The following is a 17,107-nucleotide window of genomic DNA, read 5'->3' as shown; positions in this document are numbered from 1 at the left end:
TCAGCCTGTTGGATTTGTTTTAATGCACCTCAAAATAGCACCGATGTCATCACTAATGCAAGACCCTAATTTGAGTATGGATAGTTCATCCAGATGTGTTTTTGTTAATCCTGTGATTAACCGATTGTGTATTTTTTCTTTTTTTAATTCACAGTTGCTGGCTAAGGTTGAATACACACTTTGTTTGGAGTTTTGTAGGACCTGTCACTTGCATGATTATGGTGAGATTTATTTCCTATTTTTTGTATATTTTTTGTATATTCTTGTACATGAACAATCACAAGACAATAATGTTCTCAGGGTTTGCAGATGACGGCATTTACCAGCACAGATTTAAAGGAAAGGTGGTTTCAGGAAAACAGATGCAGTGCATTTAGGAATTCACTGTACGAAGTGTTAAGTGATGTTTCCTTGTTTTTTGTCTGATTATTCAAATATTCCACAATGGTGGAGAGCTATAATGAATCTTAGGAAATATTGTCAATGCCTGTATGTGAGCAAATATGTCCTAAATAGCATGTGCAAAAAACTCTACACAATGGTCTTGTGGAATTAAAGAAACAAAGAAAAATAAAGGTCAAGTCTCCCCGTTATCAAAGATTTACATTACACAATTGCACAGCTGTTTTCCAATGGATAAAATTAAATATGATTCAAGTTTTTTTTGTTGGTTACATGAATTCCTCAAAGCTTTTTAATTACATTATTTCTTTTTGATTAGGTACAGTAAATTACACTATTAGACTACAACATTTGCATGTAACCACTGCTTGCTAAATCTATATAACCAAGACTGGAACTTGTCATTTATATTTCACAGAAATTGTCTTAAAATGTGCGAAACAATTGTCAGTAGAAAACTACTTTTAATTATCTGTGTGGTGGTTTCGTGCATGGTTTTCAAAGCACTTGTGTCAACTGTACACCCGGTCATGGAGGATATAGGTGAAGGCCATTCTTTATATCATATTGACTATATTCTGACTGAGTGCACAATTATTTACTGGTTGTGACATTATTATTCTCGACTAAATTGGTTAGACTTAGAACTAAAGGGCCTTGGGGAGTTGCACTCCCTACTTCAAAAAATGAAATGGCAGGTCGCAATCATTGGACAGGTCCTGGAGAGTAATTCTGCTACCATCTATTGCTTTGCCCTCTAGTCTTCCCAACAGACAGAAACATAGCTGTTAAAAGCAATATCTTGTACGAAATAGAAGGTGGCAAGAGAAATATTTGCTCAGCAGTTTGTTCATTACATTTTTTATGGTTGTTACCAAAAATACAGTAATCTCTTAACTTTTTTGAATGGTGTGAACATTAATTAATCTTCCCTAGCTGGGTGCCATCAAGTTATTTAAACGTGCTTGGACAGCAGTACTTTTTGACATAACTCAACATCAGTTCAGTAAATGGAAGGGGTCAGTAGTTTCTGTATGTGCTTAGTTACTGTGCCCACATAATGCTGGCCAGCTGTCTCAATTTATTAGTGTTGTAATAGCTGACTTCCAGTTTGCCAGGTTGTACAGTTTGTAAATAAATTAAGAAACCAGGTAGAATCTATATATGTGTTTATAGAGAGGCTACTTCTAAAGGGAAGCAAATAATAAATGTAAACCCATAATATCACAATTTAGTAGCTCAAAGAGCATTCGAAATAAAGTTGAGTATCTCATGGAAGAACCTGTGTTGTGACCTAAAATCTTCAGCACATGATCTTGTCCATGTTACAAAAAGGTATCTTTTTTGTCCTGTCATCCTAAAACTAACATACATTCCATGTTGATCTTCGGCTACTGCCAAAGGTGTCCTGTGTGGCAGATAAAAATGATACCTTATATAAAAACACAATAGAAAAGCCAAATATTTTCAGTTTTAGCACAACCAAAGAGTGCCATGCCTCTGGGCACCAGGGTTATTATCTCCATGAAAAGGAACATGTAAGTAATGAACTGTGGAAAACCATTAGTATGCCTGAAATACTTTAATGAAAGCTTGGATCATGACACGTCAGCAGTGGTTCTTATCATTTGGACAGCTCCATCTGCACCTTAAATATTTAATTCAGTTCGTTTAAAGTTCAACTCACACACTCGCTCGAAAGACTTCTTTGGAGAGCATTGCTCTGCCTGGCAGCCCCAGTGAGAAATAGGCTTCTGCATGGCTAACAGCAAAGATTTGGAGAAACAAGTGCAGCTTTAGAGCTGCTTTCGCAAGGTAACTAAAGCTCCAGGGAGGCCAAGAAGGGGTTGGAAAATGTGCAGTTCAGATAGGTTACTTTAGAGTAGTGTTTCACTTCTGTCTCATCATATCCATGTCTGCACTGTGGGCTGTGTGAAATGCATTTCAAGCCATAAACTCAAACAGACATGATAAAGATGAGTCGACTGATGGCTCGAAAACAAACTGCACCACAGTAATATATGAGCTAAAAAACCCTGCTAGTGAAGAATCTTATTACTGCCTCTGTTAATTCATAGTACAGCAATTCCAGTTAGCTGTTTTTTTATTTATTTATTTGTGTTTGAGAAGAAAATATATGTTATATTAAGTTTTGAAAGTTGAAATTGGCAGAATATATATTTTTTGCCATGTTAAAATATGTGTTATTATTATTGTTGTTATTTCTTTATTTTGGAATGATTACAACCTGATATGTCTGTTCTAATTGCCTAAACAACACCAATAAGTGTAATCAATGATCCTCTTAAACAGCATAGCTTTCTGTATATGCATGGTTACTAGGAGTCCTCAGTGTCATTATATCATACCACATAGCAAAATGGTCCCAGAATGCCTTGCATTTTGTTGTCACAGCTACTTGAAGTCAACATCATATAAAGCCTTTATCAGGACTGCAGTCTGCTCGAGTACATCCTTTTATTGTATGCTTTCACTGACTCACAGTATTCACAGTAACCGGTTGCATTTCAGAACAAGCAGTTGCTAAGTAAATTATGTAGAGAAGTGCCCAGCAGTCACCGTTCATCTAGCTAGCTTTTATATCTCTAAATCATTGTATTGATTTTAAGAGGCCAAATAAATGCTCTCAATTTTAGCAAGCTGTAACCTTGTCTGAACTTGATATCAACTTGATAGCCAAACTGATGCAAAGCCCCTCTGGTTCCCAGAGGTAAAGTGCCCATCGGTCCCTGTGAAAGAAATGTTTTTAATTCCTGGATGCTTTATCTGGTTTTGTCAACGCTATTGTTATTCCGAAACCCTGCCTTGTCTTTATTGTTGCATAATTCCAGGATCTCCAATTTCAAGTGTTTCATTGCTTGACTTCAGAAGTCATATGTCAGATGTCTTTTGTTGGTTTTAAATGCATCCTCATACTGTTATTGATATTGAATGTCACTGAACTTGGCGTCAGTCTGCTTCAGCTTTCACAGAAGGAGAACTATTTTCTTCCCTCTGTGTTGATCCCAATTGTGTCATCTTTTTATGTCTATTTTTTTCTATACTAATATTGCCCTTTTCTGTTTTGACAGCTAAATCTTATCTTCCTGGTTATTACAATGTACAAAATGGTGAAGCACTCTACATCCTTAAAACCAGACTCCAGCAGGTTGGAAAATATTAAGTAAGTGAGGACTTTAAAATGTTGTCCTGATTGCGAGACTGAAGACTCTTGTCCATGGGGAGTTAATGACATGGTTGCCTAGCAACGGATAATACCAATTAAAAGAACAAAACAAAATCATAGCTGTAAGGTCACAGATTCTAGGTAAAAAAAAAAAAAAAAAAAAAAAAGATTATTTTAATACATTCTTAAGATTTGAACCTTGCCTCTAAAATGTCTCTACAACAAAACAAAAAAAAAAAAACCTGCTGGGATTTCATTTGCATTTAAAATGCAGTTTAATATGATTTTCTAGTTTGCATTGCTGGTATGATTATGTTTAGCTTGTTTGGTTAAATTACTTTTTGATTTAGGGATTCTGAGCTGGCTCTTTTTTGTATCCCTGTTCTCTTTGGAGCGTTAGCTCATTTACCACTGTTAACCCTTACATTATGCATTGTTTTGTTTGTTTGTTTTTTTCCAGCTGATTGAGCAAATGTTTGCTTTATCCTAAGCGCTTTAGTTCCACATCCCTTTGCAACACAGCCCCTCCTGTTGAGTTAACTAAGGGCTCAAGTCTTGTACATATTACAAATTCTTCAAGTGTATTTTTCAAATACTTTCTACTCTGCTGCATATTCATTAATAATGTGTATAATAGCATTAACAACCAGCCTTTTGAAGTTTTTTTTCTTAATTTTAACTTTTCAATATTAAAAGGAGAATTCTAACATTGATTCCATTTAGAACCAAGCTGCGTGCATTCAGGACTACTTTTGATCTGCTCAAACTGTTCAGCGTATATTAGGCCCTGTCCACACTGTGCTTTTTAACCCTTATTGGTAAAATGCTAAATATGGTTAGCGTCTACACCATGCAGCACTTAATACCATACTCGAGAGCCAGACTTAGCCCAGTTCTAAATTAGATCACATTAAGTAGTGCGGTTTGTCAGATGCTTGGACACTGTAATACCAAACTACATTTTTTATGTATCCTAAATGTCCTAAATATCCCAAAATGCTTTCTGATAAGTTTTGGCGTGTGGACATTACAAATATAGTATTCAGAACAGGTGCCTGAAGGAGTTGAGAACGACTATCAATACTCCTGTACCGTATATCATTTCTGAGGTTTATTGTAAAATGGTGGATCACAGAGCGACGTGAGCGATGCAGTATGTCTAGGAAAACTTCAGAGTTCAAAATGAAGTGTGCAAATCATAATAAAATGTGCTTTGTGTTTTTAAGAAACTAAGCCATAATGTTCATAACGCGCTGTGTCTTCTGTTGGCACGGGCGCCATATTTGCCGGGTTGTAAACGTAAAATCCAGTGCATGGTGGGATAATGTCATATTAAGTCCCACGGTCTATTGCACTGCTAAGAACTGTGACCAGACTATTTTAATAGTGCTTGTACACATTAAGCCTGACTAAACATGAAATGGTACTTCAGTGTGGACGCTTTGAGCTGGATTAATTGTTTTTGAGTACAGTACTCGAGATAAGTTATGTAGTGTGGACAGGGCCTTAGTTACAGATCACTGCAAGCACGCCATGATACAAATGTGTGCTGTTGTATTATTATTAATTTTTTATTTGATTTTAACTTTAATTTATACCTTTATTTTTAGTTCTATGAATTAATGTAAGCACGCTAAATAAATCTCTGTAAAGTTTGAGCCCTAAGTGAACGGTCATTGTCCTTTGTGGGAGGAAGTGCACTTTAATTGGGACTGGCACTTAAAGACAAAAAACATCAACAATCAATCAATAAATACATCCAAAAATGTTGTTGATTTATTTGTTTATTTTTAAAATAGTTTTTCATCAAATAAAGAAACCTCTCAATTTAAATTAGGTGAAAATAACAGACTATCAAAAAAAAAAATTCTGTTTGCTTTTACGATGGCAAATTATTAAGAAACAAACTTTTCTGAACTATATTTAAAAATGTGTTGCCTAGTCTAACACCAGCATCATCGCATGTTGCATGACAGGAGAGAGATAATCTATCGCATCTCTCTCTTCTCTTTTTCCCTTTTCCTATCTTCTCATCTACACCAGTAATTACCGTGTTTGTGACGGCTACTATAATACAGACTTACCAGGGTAAGCTTGAACTGTCCATTAACAATTTATTCAACTCACAAATTCCGTTTGTTCTTGCAATGTTTCATCAACAATTAGACTACAATTTCACAAGCCATTAAAGTATTATTTTTTTTTACAAATGTTGTCAATACATTTTAAATAGAAAAAAAAAAAAAAAATATATATATATATATATATATATATATATATATATATATATATATATATATATATATATATATATATAATTATATAGAACATATATAATTAAATTTACAAGTTTTCAAAGAGATAAATGCTTACTTGTAATATGCTAACTAATTTTCTCATATTAATCCTAATGGTCTAATTTTTGTTTCTCTTTCCTGCTTGTCATGCTTTCTAGCTATGAAGATAATAAACCATTTATCAAGTAAGATCAATCGCAAGATCTGCAGTGTTTTGAGCATAGTTACTCCTACCCCAGCCCCCCCAACCCCCCCTCCCTTCCATTCTTCTTTTCCTGTTGCTTTTAACTCTGTTTGACAGTTCATCATTATTTGTCATGCGTTAGCATCTCAGCGGTCTGTAGCCACCCCAGTGTATTGTTGTGCAAAGTAATCCTAAAGGGTATCCGAAGGCCAGGTTTGCTTTCAGACATCTTTTGCGTTCTTCCCTCGCCTGTAACTTTTCCATATCTGTTTAGTTTCTCTCACCTTTATTGAGAATCCCTCAACCAAACAATGGGTATAACTGGCTGTGATTAAAATGATCTTACTTGCAGCACAACTTCATATAGCAAAACTGTTTTGACATAAAAGTAGGACATGCTGCAGTTTTCTTCTCCTATGTGTTGTATGTTCTGAATGTTTGCATTTTTGTAATGCAGATGTATTTTGTTTCCTGTTTGTTTCTTTCAGATCCTGGGTCCTTGGTGCTTTTGGCCTTATTTGCCTTCTTGGATTGACCTGGTCATTTGGGTTGCTGTATATCAATGAGTCCACTGTTGTGATGGCTTACCTCTTTACAATATTCAACGCATTTCAGGGGATGTTCCTCCTAATATTCCTCTGTATCCTCCAGAAGAAAGTAAGTACTGTAAAAGAATGTGTGTTTATATGTAATATACAATTTAATGACCTTACTTGGTAACTTGTGTTCAGTGAACCTCTGATAATAAAGCTCTGGAATGAAATGAAATACATAAAAACATTACTCCAGCGCCACAGTCAAACCATGTTTGGGAGAAACAGTAAAAAATGTGTTTTTAAAAATATGTAAATATACCCCCGCATAAGAAATGGCAGGTGTCCCGTTTTTGCATTTTGAAAAGGTGGTCAAATTAATTGTAATACTGATGTTGTTTTATTAATTTTGAATATAATTACACAAATTATGAATTTGGTAAATTTAAATGTTAACCTAACGTTAAAATAATTACTGGTCCTGAATGTATTGGTCTTAAACAATAACAAAATATTTTTGAGTTATGAGTTGTTTTCTTTTCAGCCCACCCCTAACATGTCATTAATGCAGTCAGAATGTAATGTATCAAGCCCTGGTAATTCCTATTGGATTTTCACCTTGTCCCTTGTTTGTATTGCAAATTCTGCATTTATAAAAAATACATTTAAAAAAAAGTCACTCAAATGAGTGTATTCTGTTACATAGGTCCACAAAAATTGTCAGCTGGTGAGTAGCAATGTCTTTACACACTGCCTGCCTTTTGAAAGATATTTCTTCATGTAGAAAGAGTAGTGAATGATTGTCATTATTAAACAATATATTGTTGAAACCCAGGTTGATAGATTTAAAAAAATAATAACTTTTCTAAATTGGTCTTTGGAGGTGTTTTTTTTTTTTTTTTTTTTTTCGTTATTATCGGTTAAAACCGAAAACTTCAAGCCCTAAAAATAATAAACATATTAACATATGGTTCAGCTGGGTACAAAATAAGACATATTTTTGCTGCTCCCACTTTGGAGAGTGGACTATGTCAATTAGCTTATCTTCATGATAAAGTAAAGCACAGTGAAAACACCTTTTTATTTGTACTCAGTTTTTTTATATTCAGTTGAGTCAGCTAAAGAGATAATAAAGTACCTTTCTGGTGTGAAAGACCTTAACCCTCTGTCAGAGTATGTCAAGCCACAATAATGCAGATAATATTTCTTCCTACCATATGAACAAAAGACAAACTAACTCTGAAATGTTTTATTTAGATAAAACAATATTTTGATTTAATGTCATTTTGGATGTCATGCTTAAGTAATCCTGATTTTATTAAAATAGTTTTCTTGACAACTAGATTTCTATGATCGCAGCCAATTTTTAAAAATTATTTGTCTTGTCTCGCCTTACTATAGTACTTAAAACTGCATGACTTGAATTTCCCCAAGATGTGAAGATGTACCACCAACCTTACTTAGCGCCCATCCTGGTCGGGAGGTAGATTTGCAGCTCAGATTCCTTCTCTCCCATTCACACAGGGCCATTGTTGACTAGGCCTGAAGCTCAAAACAGAGATCTCACATGCATGTTGAGTAAGAATACTAAAGAACTGCCTAGCAAAAATAAAATAATAATAATAATAATAATAATAATATAATAATAATAATAATAATAATAATAATAATACACTAAAAAACATGAATCCAGTCGCAGGTCTCCTCCTGCCTGTCCCACACTGCCACATATTAATGGAAGGAATTGTGGGAGGCTTGGTTCTTAGCACTGTAAATGCCTGCCTGTATTACCTGTTAACTAGGTACACTAGGGCATGAATTTCATGAGATAATTTATCCTAAATACTAAAATGAATTAAGGTGATCAGCCACCATATCAGAGCCTGCATTGTTGTTGTGTATAAATATCTACAAAAGGTTTACATCCAGTATTTACAGCGCTGTTTGGTATACAAGAGCAGCAGCAGGTGTAGTTAAACTAAACAGACACTGCATCTCGTCATGTACAAAACAATATCTGTACCACAACAATAAAGCGAACAGTACATAACAACCTGCTGTACAGCCCTTTACATCTCGTTCTACTGAATAAAAAAAAAACTTTGCAGATTTCCCCAGTATATTCACAAAAATGCTGCTGTGAAAGAACATACTTCCACTACAAACATATCATTGTAGTACAAAGTATCGCCAGTTTGCTGACTCCAGCAACTGCTGATATACACACCCAATTGCAATAACTCCTTATTTACAGGCATAGTCCCATACAAAATTAGAATAAGTCAGAGCAACATTCTGTTTTATTTGTTTCTTGCTATTACTGGGTATTCCCATGGGTTCAGAAAGATCTATAAGATGAAGAGCTTTGTTTCCTCTACTGTTCATACACTGATCATCAGCTCTTTAGCACAGACAGTATATTTCTGAAATCTGCAAACTGGGGAATCCTTTAAACTCAGTTCATTTTCTATGCAGTGCATGGTGTTTTCTCGTGGGAGGGCTGATACATTATTAAGATGAAAGCTCAGATACTAATTTCCACCCATTATTTACCTGCAGGTCCGTAAAGAGTACAGCAAATGTTTCCGACACACATACTGTTGTGGTGGATTACCAACCGAGAACTCGCACAGTGCAGTGAAGGCATCGACAACAAGGACTAGCGCTCGGTATTCCTCTGGCACTCAGGTAAAGAAAACGGACAGGCTTCTTTTAATTCTGTTTTTTTATAGGAAGGCATATTGAGATCAATGTAAATGATCTGCAGACACACTGTATAAAATCACCAAGAAAGATAATGGATGCCCCATTAAATATTCTTTGTTTGTTGAATAGAGCCGGATTAGGAGGATGTGGAATGACACTGTTAGAAAGCAATCCGAGTCTTCTTTTATCTCAGGTGACATCAACAGCACTTCAACCCTTAACCAAGGTCAGTTTATAACTTTTTACATTTGTTTCAAGTATCTGTTAGTCTAACCATGAACTCTTAAAGCAAGTAAAAGACCAACTTCAACTTCAAAGCCTTGTTAGGGTACATCAGTCAGCTTGCGTGGGATGCAAAGAGACTTATTCTATTTCTAGGAATTGTTTTTTAAAATGATTTCATATATTCTTTAACTTGTACATAAATATGATGATGGAGTAGATTGTTAAACTTTCATTCACCTTAACTGGCTGGAATATGTTATTCAGCGTACACAGCAATGGCATACTTTGAAAATCGTTTGCAAAGTATGCAAAATAACAAACCTAAAGGCAAGCATGTATTAAGTCTGTGTACGTTTTTATATATTTTTTTTTTTACACAGAAAACCAATTGATACATATTTTAAAAGGTTATCACAAACAGAGCACCGTGTTTCAATGGGTGTCTCATCTGGATTTAATTTCAGTGATTCTTACACCAGCCTGCGAAAGAGTGATATCAGAAATTAGTGGATAACTGAAATTGGAAATTAACAGAATAGAAAATTGGAGCACTTTAAAAAAAGCAGTGTTTTTTTGATTACATACAGTTGCTTTGTGTACTGTAGGGAGTTAAGAGCCATATTTGAGTCAAGACCCATGGACTAGCATTTATAGCAGAGGGACGTCTGAAGTGGCACATATTTTAACATGCTAGCGACAATATTGAAGGCTGAATTTAAACAGATAGGTTGATTTGTTTTAAATGGCTGGGTACTATAAAAATAAATACATAGATGAATTAATTAATTAAATAAAACATTAAAGTGCGGTTAAATGAAAACAGAATATTTAGCTAGTAAACTGGATGCATATATTTTTCAATTGTCTGATGTTTTTGAGCACATGGACTTGTACCATATAGCCCCTTGTCTTTCATTGATTGGCATTAATGCAAGACCCTTGCAGGCTGTTTCGGAATGCACATTGCTTTGGCTGACCTGTCATTGTATCCTGGCTTTAAATACCATTACTATTCAACTCAGTGTCACAAAAGTCTAAAAATACCACGAGTAGTGTCTTTAGAACTAGAGATGTGTGACATACTTTTTCATATTTAGTTCAGATTTCCTTTTACATAACCCTATATAAAATCTAAATACTGTATTTGTTTCATCCTTTTGTAACTGGTTTCAACCTAAATATGACAGTGTTTAAACTTCTTAACACACTACAGCTGTAAGATATATTTGAAAACCTCAAGGATCTTGTTCTTCTCTGTCCTGTTTTATTTTGCAAATGTAACATCTTTGGGTTTATAATTGCCAATTTAGTTTAACAGCAATTTTAAATGAATTAGCAAATGTCATACACCGCAGGTGTTTACATAAAGGGATCCGTTCTACATCTCTGAATCAATGAAACTCTAATGGTCTTCTCTGACTTCTATTAGATGTACAAATATAATCTTAGCTACCATGGCAAATTTAAGTGGGCTTTTTTAACCTGCTCCTCAATACTGCATGTACGGTGTATGATTAAGACTTTAGGTGTAGATGTAGAAAACTGATATCTCTTTTTCTGTCTCTCATTGCTTTAGGGATGACGGGCAATTGTCTACTAACAAACCCTCTTCTTCGACCCCACGGCACTAACAACCCTTATAACACCTTACTTGCTGAAACGATTGTTTGTAATGCCCCTTCAGCTCCCGTGTTTAATTCACCAGGTGTGCTTACTTACCACTTCAAAAGAAAAAAGAAAACAAAATGTTCACATGTGCGAAGGCCTCATCATACTATCAAGATATGGCAGTCGTGGTATCACTTACCATAGCGATATAATTTCATTTCAGTGGCCGTTGTAATGGTTTAGAGTTTACCCTTCTGTCACTGACTTAAAGACAAATGGTTTACAAGAATAATTGTAATGTAATGAGTTTATTGGTCTAAAATGATGACGTAAAGTCTGAGATGGTGTATTTACTGTCTATTTATTCTGTTAGACATTACATTTGGAAAGAGATACTACACTTAATTTCTTGATAATATTGTTGAAAGCTGTATTGTAGTATTGTAAAAGCAGTTTTAGTCCTGAAAATAGTTCTTCCATTATTTGTTCTGCCGTGATTTAAAAACAAATTTAAGTAGTATCGTAGGTTATCTGCTATACATCTTTCCTGTACAGTTCCTGAGGGGCATGTTTTCTTGCATTAAGTCATATAAGACTACAGCCCAAAGAAATTGAATGCACTTTCAATAGCCACTTGAAGTACAAAAACAATAGATCAAGTTCTCTTGTGTAGCTTTAATATTATGTAGACGAACACTGATATCATTAAAAGCAGGTGTTATAAAATAAGTAATTCTAGGACATTAAAAGTATTTTGCCTCCCAATTGATCGGCTTCCACCTAATATTTGTTGTATTAAATAATTCATTTATAATTATAAGTTAAAATTAATTCATTTGTGATTGTAAAACAGTCCTTGGCAAAAACAAACAAACATTTTTTTTAACTGTTTGAATATTGTATTGTCTTTATCTTATTTCTTGCTTTTTCCTTACGCTTTCCTCTAGTGACCTACAGAGAGACAAGTATGGGAGTAAAACTTAACTTTGCCTATCAAATGTAATTTTTTTCAGCATGATTACTAAAACAAGGCACAGTCAAACGTTATGCAATAGACTCAGTGGGCAAGTGGTTCACAATTTTATATTTGATAATTTATCTACACATTCTTTTTCCCAATCCAAACCATTCAGTTGGTTTTCAAATTTTATTTTAGCCCAAATTTAAATTGAGATAATCTAGCATGCAGTGCAGTTTTTTTCTGCTGTATCAAAAAAAAAAAAAAAAAAAAAAGAAACATATTTTTGAAAGGGGGTGACTAACATGGTGCTTCCATTGACTCAAACTCTATCAGTTTTGCTAAAGGCTGAAGAAGTCCCTGATTCCAGTTTCAAGAGGCACATCAACATAAGGGTGGCTCATCAAGACAGATACAAAGAACTGTACAATTGTATAAAGCTGCAGTGTAATATAGAAGCTGTATATATATATATATATATATATATATATATATATATTATATATATATATATATATAACACACCCACCACATTCTTGTGGGGGCACACACACACACACACACACACACACACACACACCAAAATTACATTTATTAGCTTGTATTTGCTATTATGTTGACTCCTTTCTTCTATATTCTCCTTCAGAATGAAATAAAAAAAAAACACCATTCCTTAATAATTCATAAACCTTTACCTGAAACCTGCACTCTTAGTTCAATACTTGACCAATACATCTGCATTTTATACTTGCTTACTCTGATAATCTATTTCTGGTTGGCAATTCATTTCTGCTTTTTCTTGTGTTTCTTTTTCTATAATAAACTGCAGCTTTAGTTGTCTCACAGACAAGTCAAAACTGAACTGATGTTTTTTCAGTAGCTTCCGAGTGCAATCCCACCAAGCCTTGCTTATATTGCAGCAGCCTCACAGTGGTCAGTTTCCATTCCAGTCCCATCAATCCATCCTTTCTCCAGACATACCTGACTGTCTAGATGAAAATGGTTATTTTTTTATTTTTTTATTTTTTAGTAATGCATAAACAAATACAGTGATCTCCACATCACCAACTGTTCATAATTTTTTTTTCTTTCTTTGCCTGATACGCTCTGTGATGTCTATTTTACATGTTTGTGTGTCTGCAAAAGAGGACTTTCTTATCTCAATAACAGCATGTCACCATAAAATGCCCATTTTTCTTAATCTCCCTTTCATATCTCCAGCAGGTTCTGCGCAATCTGTCATTCTTTCAGTGGTAAATAGATGTCAGCGGCAGCTGATGCCTTCCTCCCATTCCACAACTAATATGTATTCTTTGACTTAATATATGTGACCTGTGCTTCCAGAAACTCCTAACATTTCTACATCTGATGGCCAAGTTGTTTATAGCCTATAAGGTTCATTCAGTACTGTCACTGTGGCTGAAGTAGGCTGCAGGGCTGCAGACAAATGTTGATCTTTTTAGGCCCGGAACAGTGGCTGCCATACAAAGTACCATATATAGGCACACACATAAACAAAAAAGATTTATTAAATGGGGAAAACAGAACAAAAAAAGCTGTTATTGCTTGTTAATTTAGTTTGTTGAACCCTTGCTCTGACTAAGTTGCTAAGATTTTTTTTTGTGATTGTTCATCATGCTACAATAAATCATTTTACATTAAATATGTATATTTTTTTTTTTTGTTGTTTTTTTTTTTTTTTTTTTTTTTTTTTGTATATCAGCAACTCTTAGGCCAGATAGACTGAGCAGACAGACATGATGTGAGTTGTCCAAAGTGAGTCATTCCACCTGCTGTCTATCGTGATGTCGGATGGTGCTTGTGGGCCCCCTGTAGTGCGAGAGATGGCTGTCATTGTTTAACATAATTCTTTCGTATTTGTTTATTTTTTCCCCATTCATTTTTCCTCATCTCCAGATAAGGAGTTGTTAATGTAGTAGCTTGCCCGTTTGTGGCTACACATTTGTACAGTTACCTATATTTTTGTGAATGTGATCTCTCTCTCTCTCTCTCTCTCTCCCATATATATATATATATATATATATATATATATATATATATATATATATATATATATATATATATATATATATGTATTTTTAGTGTTGTTTAGGACAAAAGTAATATTTTTTATTTCTCGGTATGTGTATGGGATGTAAATGTTTAGAAACGTTTTTATTATGCAATGGCATGGATTGCAACATTCCTTATGGATTACTTTGTTTTCAAATAGTCATTTCAGCATTTGAGATATTTTATTTGGCAATCTGGAATGCTGTTCTCAGTATTCATGAAAATGACAGCGTACAAATATTGTGGTTCCATAAGGATGTTCAAATATGACTGTTAGAATTGAAATATAATTTGCTTTAAATATAGTGTTTAAAAGAAACAGTTTTGTCCTGAACCGCATTAAATGTATATTTATTTATTTATTTACTTTCATTTTGGGAGTGGAAGTGACGTTTCCCTAAAGTTAAATCTCGTCGTGTTTTCTCATTCCAGGACACTCACTGAACAACGCCAGGGATGCAAGTGCAATGGATACTCTACCGCTAAATGGTAACTTTAACAATAGCTACTCACTTCGCAATGGGGACTACAGTGACAGCGTGCAGGTCATGGATTGTGGACTCAGCCTTGACGACGCAGCCTTTGAAAAGATGATAATTTCTGAACTGGTGCACAACAACCTTCGGGCCTGCAACAAGAACCACAACATTGAGAGAACTCCTTCAGCCAAAGTAACCGTGGGCGGGAGCAGCAGCGAAGATGACGCCATAGTGGCAGACGCTTCATCTTTGGTGCTCGGTGACAACCCAGGACTAGAGCTACACCACACAGAGCTGGAGGCCCCACTAATCCCCCAACGGACTCACTCGCTTCTGTATCCCCCTCAGAAGAAAGTGAAGACCGAGGGAACAGACAGCTATGTTTCACAGCTAACAGCAGAGGCTGAGGACACCCTGCAGTCCCCAAACAGAGACTCCCTTTATACTAGTATGCCTAACCTAAGAGACTCTCTGTACCCAGAGAGCAGCCCCGACGTGGAGGAAGATCTCTCTCCTTCAAAGAGGAGTGACGACGAGGACATTTACTACAAAAGCATGCCCAATCTCGGAGCTGGGAACCAGCTTCAGGCATACTATCAAATCAGCAGAGGTAACAGTGATGGATATATTATTCCCATTAACAAAGAAGGCTGTATTCCCGAAGGAGATGTGAGAGAAGGACAAATGCAGCTGGTGACAAGTCTTTAAATGTATTTTAAAACTCTTGATGCAGGTATTATGAAATTTGAATGGACCTGCTTCCCTTTTATCTCTGTGGACAGATGGGACACTGCGGTCTGATTTGAATATCTGCATTTTTTTTTTTTTTTTTTTGGTTTTTGGTGAAATTTTACGACAAACTCTGTATATAATATGCAGAATATAGTAATACAAAGAATTGTTAAAGACAAACCAACAGTGTATTTAGATGTGCTGCTGCTGAACAATTTGAGAATAACTGGCAATTCCAATTCAGCAGTTTTTGAACTGAGGTTGTACATACATTTGCATTATTTCTTGTAATAGCCCATGTTGTATTATATACACATGCAGGCGCTAGGACCCGGTGTGGAGTGATTTGAACTGTCGTGAGATATTCCTGAGAAGACTTTTTGAAATCAGGAATTGAAAGGTCCTGGATCATTTGGTAGTTACAAGTCATGTCCATCAAGGTTGAAGATTGGGAATGTATGACCACTAGCAATCAAGCCCCAGGCCTTATATTTTCTCAATTGTACATTGAACTGTTCTCAAGAATAACGGCTAAAGAAAATATATTTTGTTGTATTGCTAGTGTAAAATAAAATTAATTCATGACAACCATAAATATAAAAAAAACAAACATTTAAAAACATTTAAGAGATTATTGTGTAAAAGTTTCACATATGTTATAAAATGTGTTTATTCTTCTTACACTTCGTTCATTGTAGTATGTTTGAAAAAAAAAATCAGCCATGTTCACTTTTTTCACTTGTAAACAGTGTTTTGCTTACATATAAATTATAAATCTTGTCCTCAAAAATCAATTTTGTATTGCCAAATGAACTTATTCTAAGGGGAGAAATACCCCATATTTAAGCCAATAATGCCATGCCTTGCACAATTTGGTGTAAATTAGGTAATTTGTTTTACTGTAAAATACATGACAAAGGAAAATGGGCAACAGGCACTTGAAACAAACTCTTCAATATCTATACGTTTTCATTCTTTTATTAAAGTCATGGTTATTACGATACCATATTTCAGATTCCTACATTTGGAAACTAATTTATTTCTGTCAAAAAAAAAAAAAAAGGTCTAACAAGGTGTGTAAATTCTTTCAGCACTGGTATGCTTCATTCTTTTGTGTAAACTTGTTAATAAGGAGCCCATCACTAATAGCTGATGTAAAGTTTAACACTTGTTTGACAGTAAATAAATGTGAGATTTTTTCAAATACTCCACTTGTTTTATTGAATGTTTATTTCATAACTGCAATGACAAAAAAAACAGCAATTTATGTCGCAAATGTATTTCCTTTAGTAAAATATATTTTATATGTAAGATTGAATTATACTGTTCTTTATTTGTGAGAAAGAATCTGTTAATATAAAACTAGTTACCCTCTAGTTATGTCTTAAAATAGATTCATTTTATAACTATGGTCAAATGTATTTATTTTTCTTCCTAAAAAAACATTAGATTACGAGTTCTAACCCTGGTTCCCTGAAAAAGACATGTCAACTATCAAGAGCTGGGAAAAGACTTGTGTCACATGACCTGAGCACATATTCAAAAAGCTGCCTGATAGGCTTGCTATAACCACATATCTGCTGCATTCTGGAACAAACCTTCGCCAGTTGATTCGGAAATGGAAATGAAGGCGAGCTAGAGACCTTGCAAAATTAACGGTTGCCATTTCAAACTCGAAATGTCAACCATTACGAGTTGGGAAATATATAGCCAATCTGTCGCA

The 17,107-nt window shown here is 34.8% G+C and overlaps 1 protein-coding gene across 5 annotated transcripts in view; it reads left to right on the top strand.

Moving 5' to 3' along the window:
- Positions 1-16,590, top strand: part of adgrl2a (adhesion G protein-coupled receptor L2a) — a 70,904-nt gene extending 54,314 nt beyond the window's left edge. For 2 of the 5 annotated variants that reach the window (XM_041277285.1, XM_041277284.1), the window contains 6 exons: positions 155-221; positions 3,495-3,586; positions 6,559-6,727; positions 9,163-9,291; positions 9,439-9,535; positions 14,606-16,590. In XM_041277285.1, the coding sequence (XP_041133219.1) occupies positions 155-221; positions 3,495-3,586; positions 6,559-6,727; positions 9,163-9,291; positions 9,439-9,535; positions 14,606-15,360 (1,309 nt within the window). In that variant the 3' untranslated portion in view covers positions 15,361-16,590. Of the gene's footprint in view, positions 1-154; positions 222-3,494; positions 3,587-5,632; positions 5,678-6,044; positions 6,072-6,558; positions 6,728-9,162; positions 9,292-9,438; positions 9,536-11,110; positions 11,240-12,089; positions 12,556-13,823; positions 13,877-14,605 lie in introns of those variants that run through there. The other 3 variants (XM_041277289.1, XM_041277287.1, XM_041277286.1) reach the window with 3 other exon arrangements.
- Positions 16,591-17,107: the final 517 nt, after the last annotated feature.

This window comes from Polyodon spathula, chromosome 18 (genome assembly GCF_017654505.1).
Source record: "Polyodon spathula isolate WHYD16114869_AA chromosome 18, ASM1765450v1, whole genome shotgun sequence".
NCBI classification, from domain to species: Eukaryota; Metazoa; Chordata; class Actinopteri; order Acipenseriformes; family Polyodontidae; genus Polyodon; species Polyodon spathula.
The sequence above is the reverse complement of the archived record's forward strand: the minus strand, read 5'-3'. Positions and strand labels throughout refer to the sequence as shown.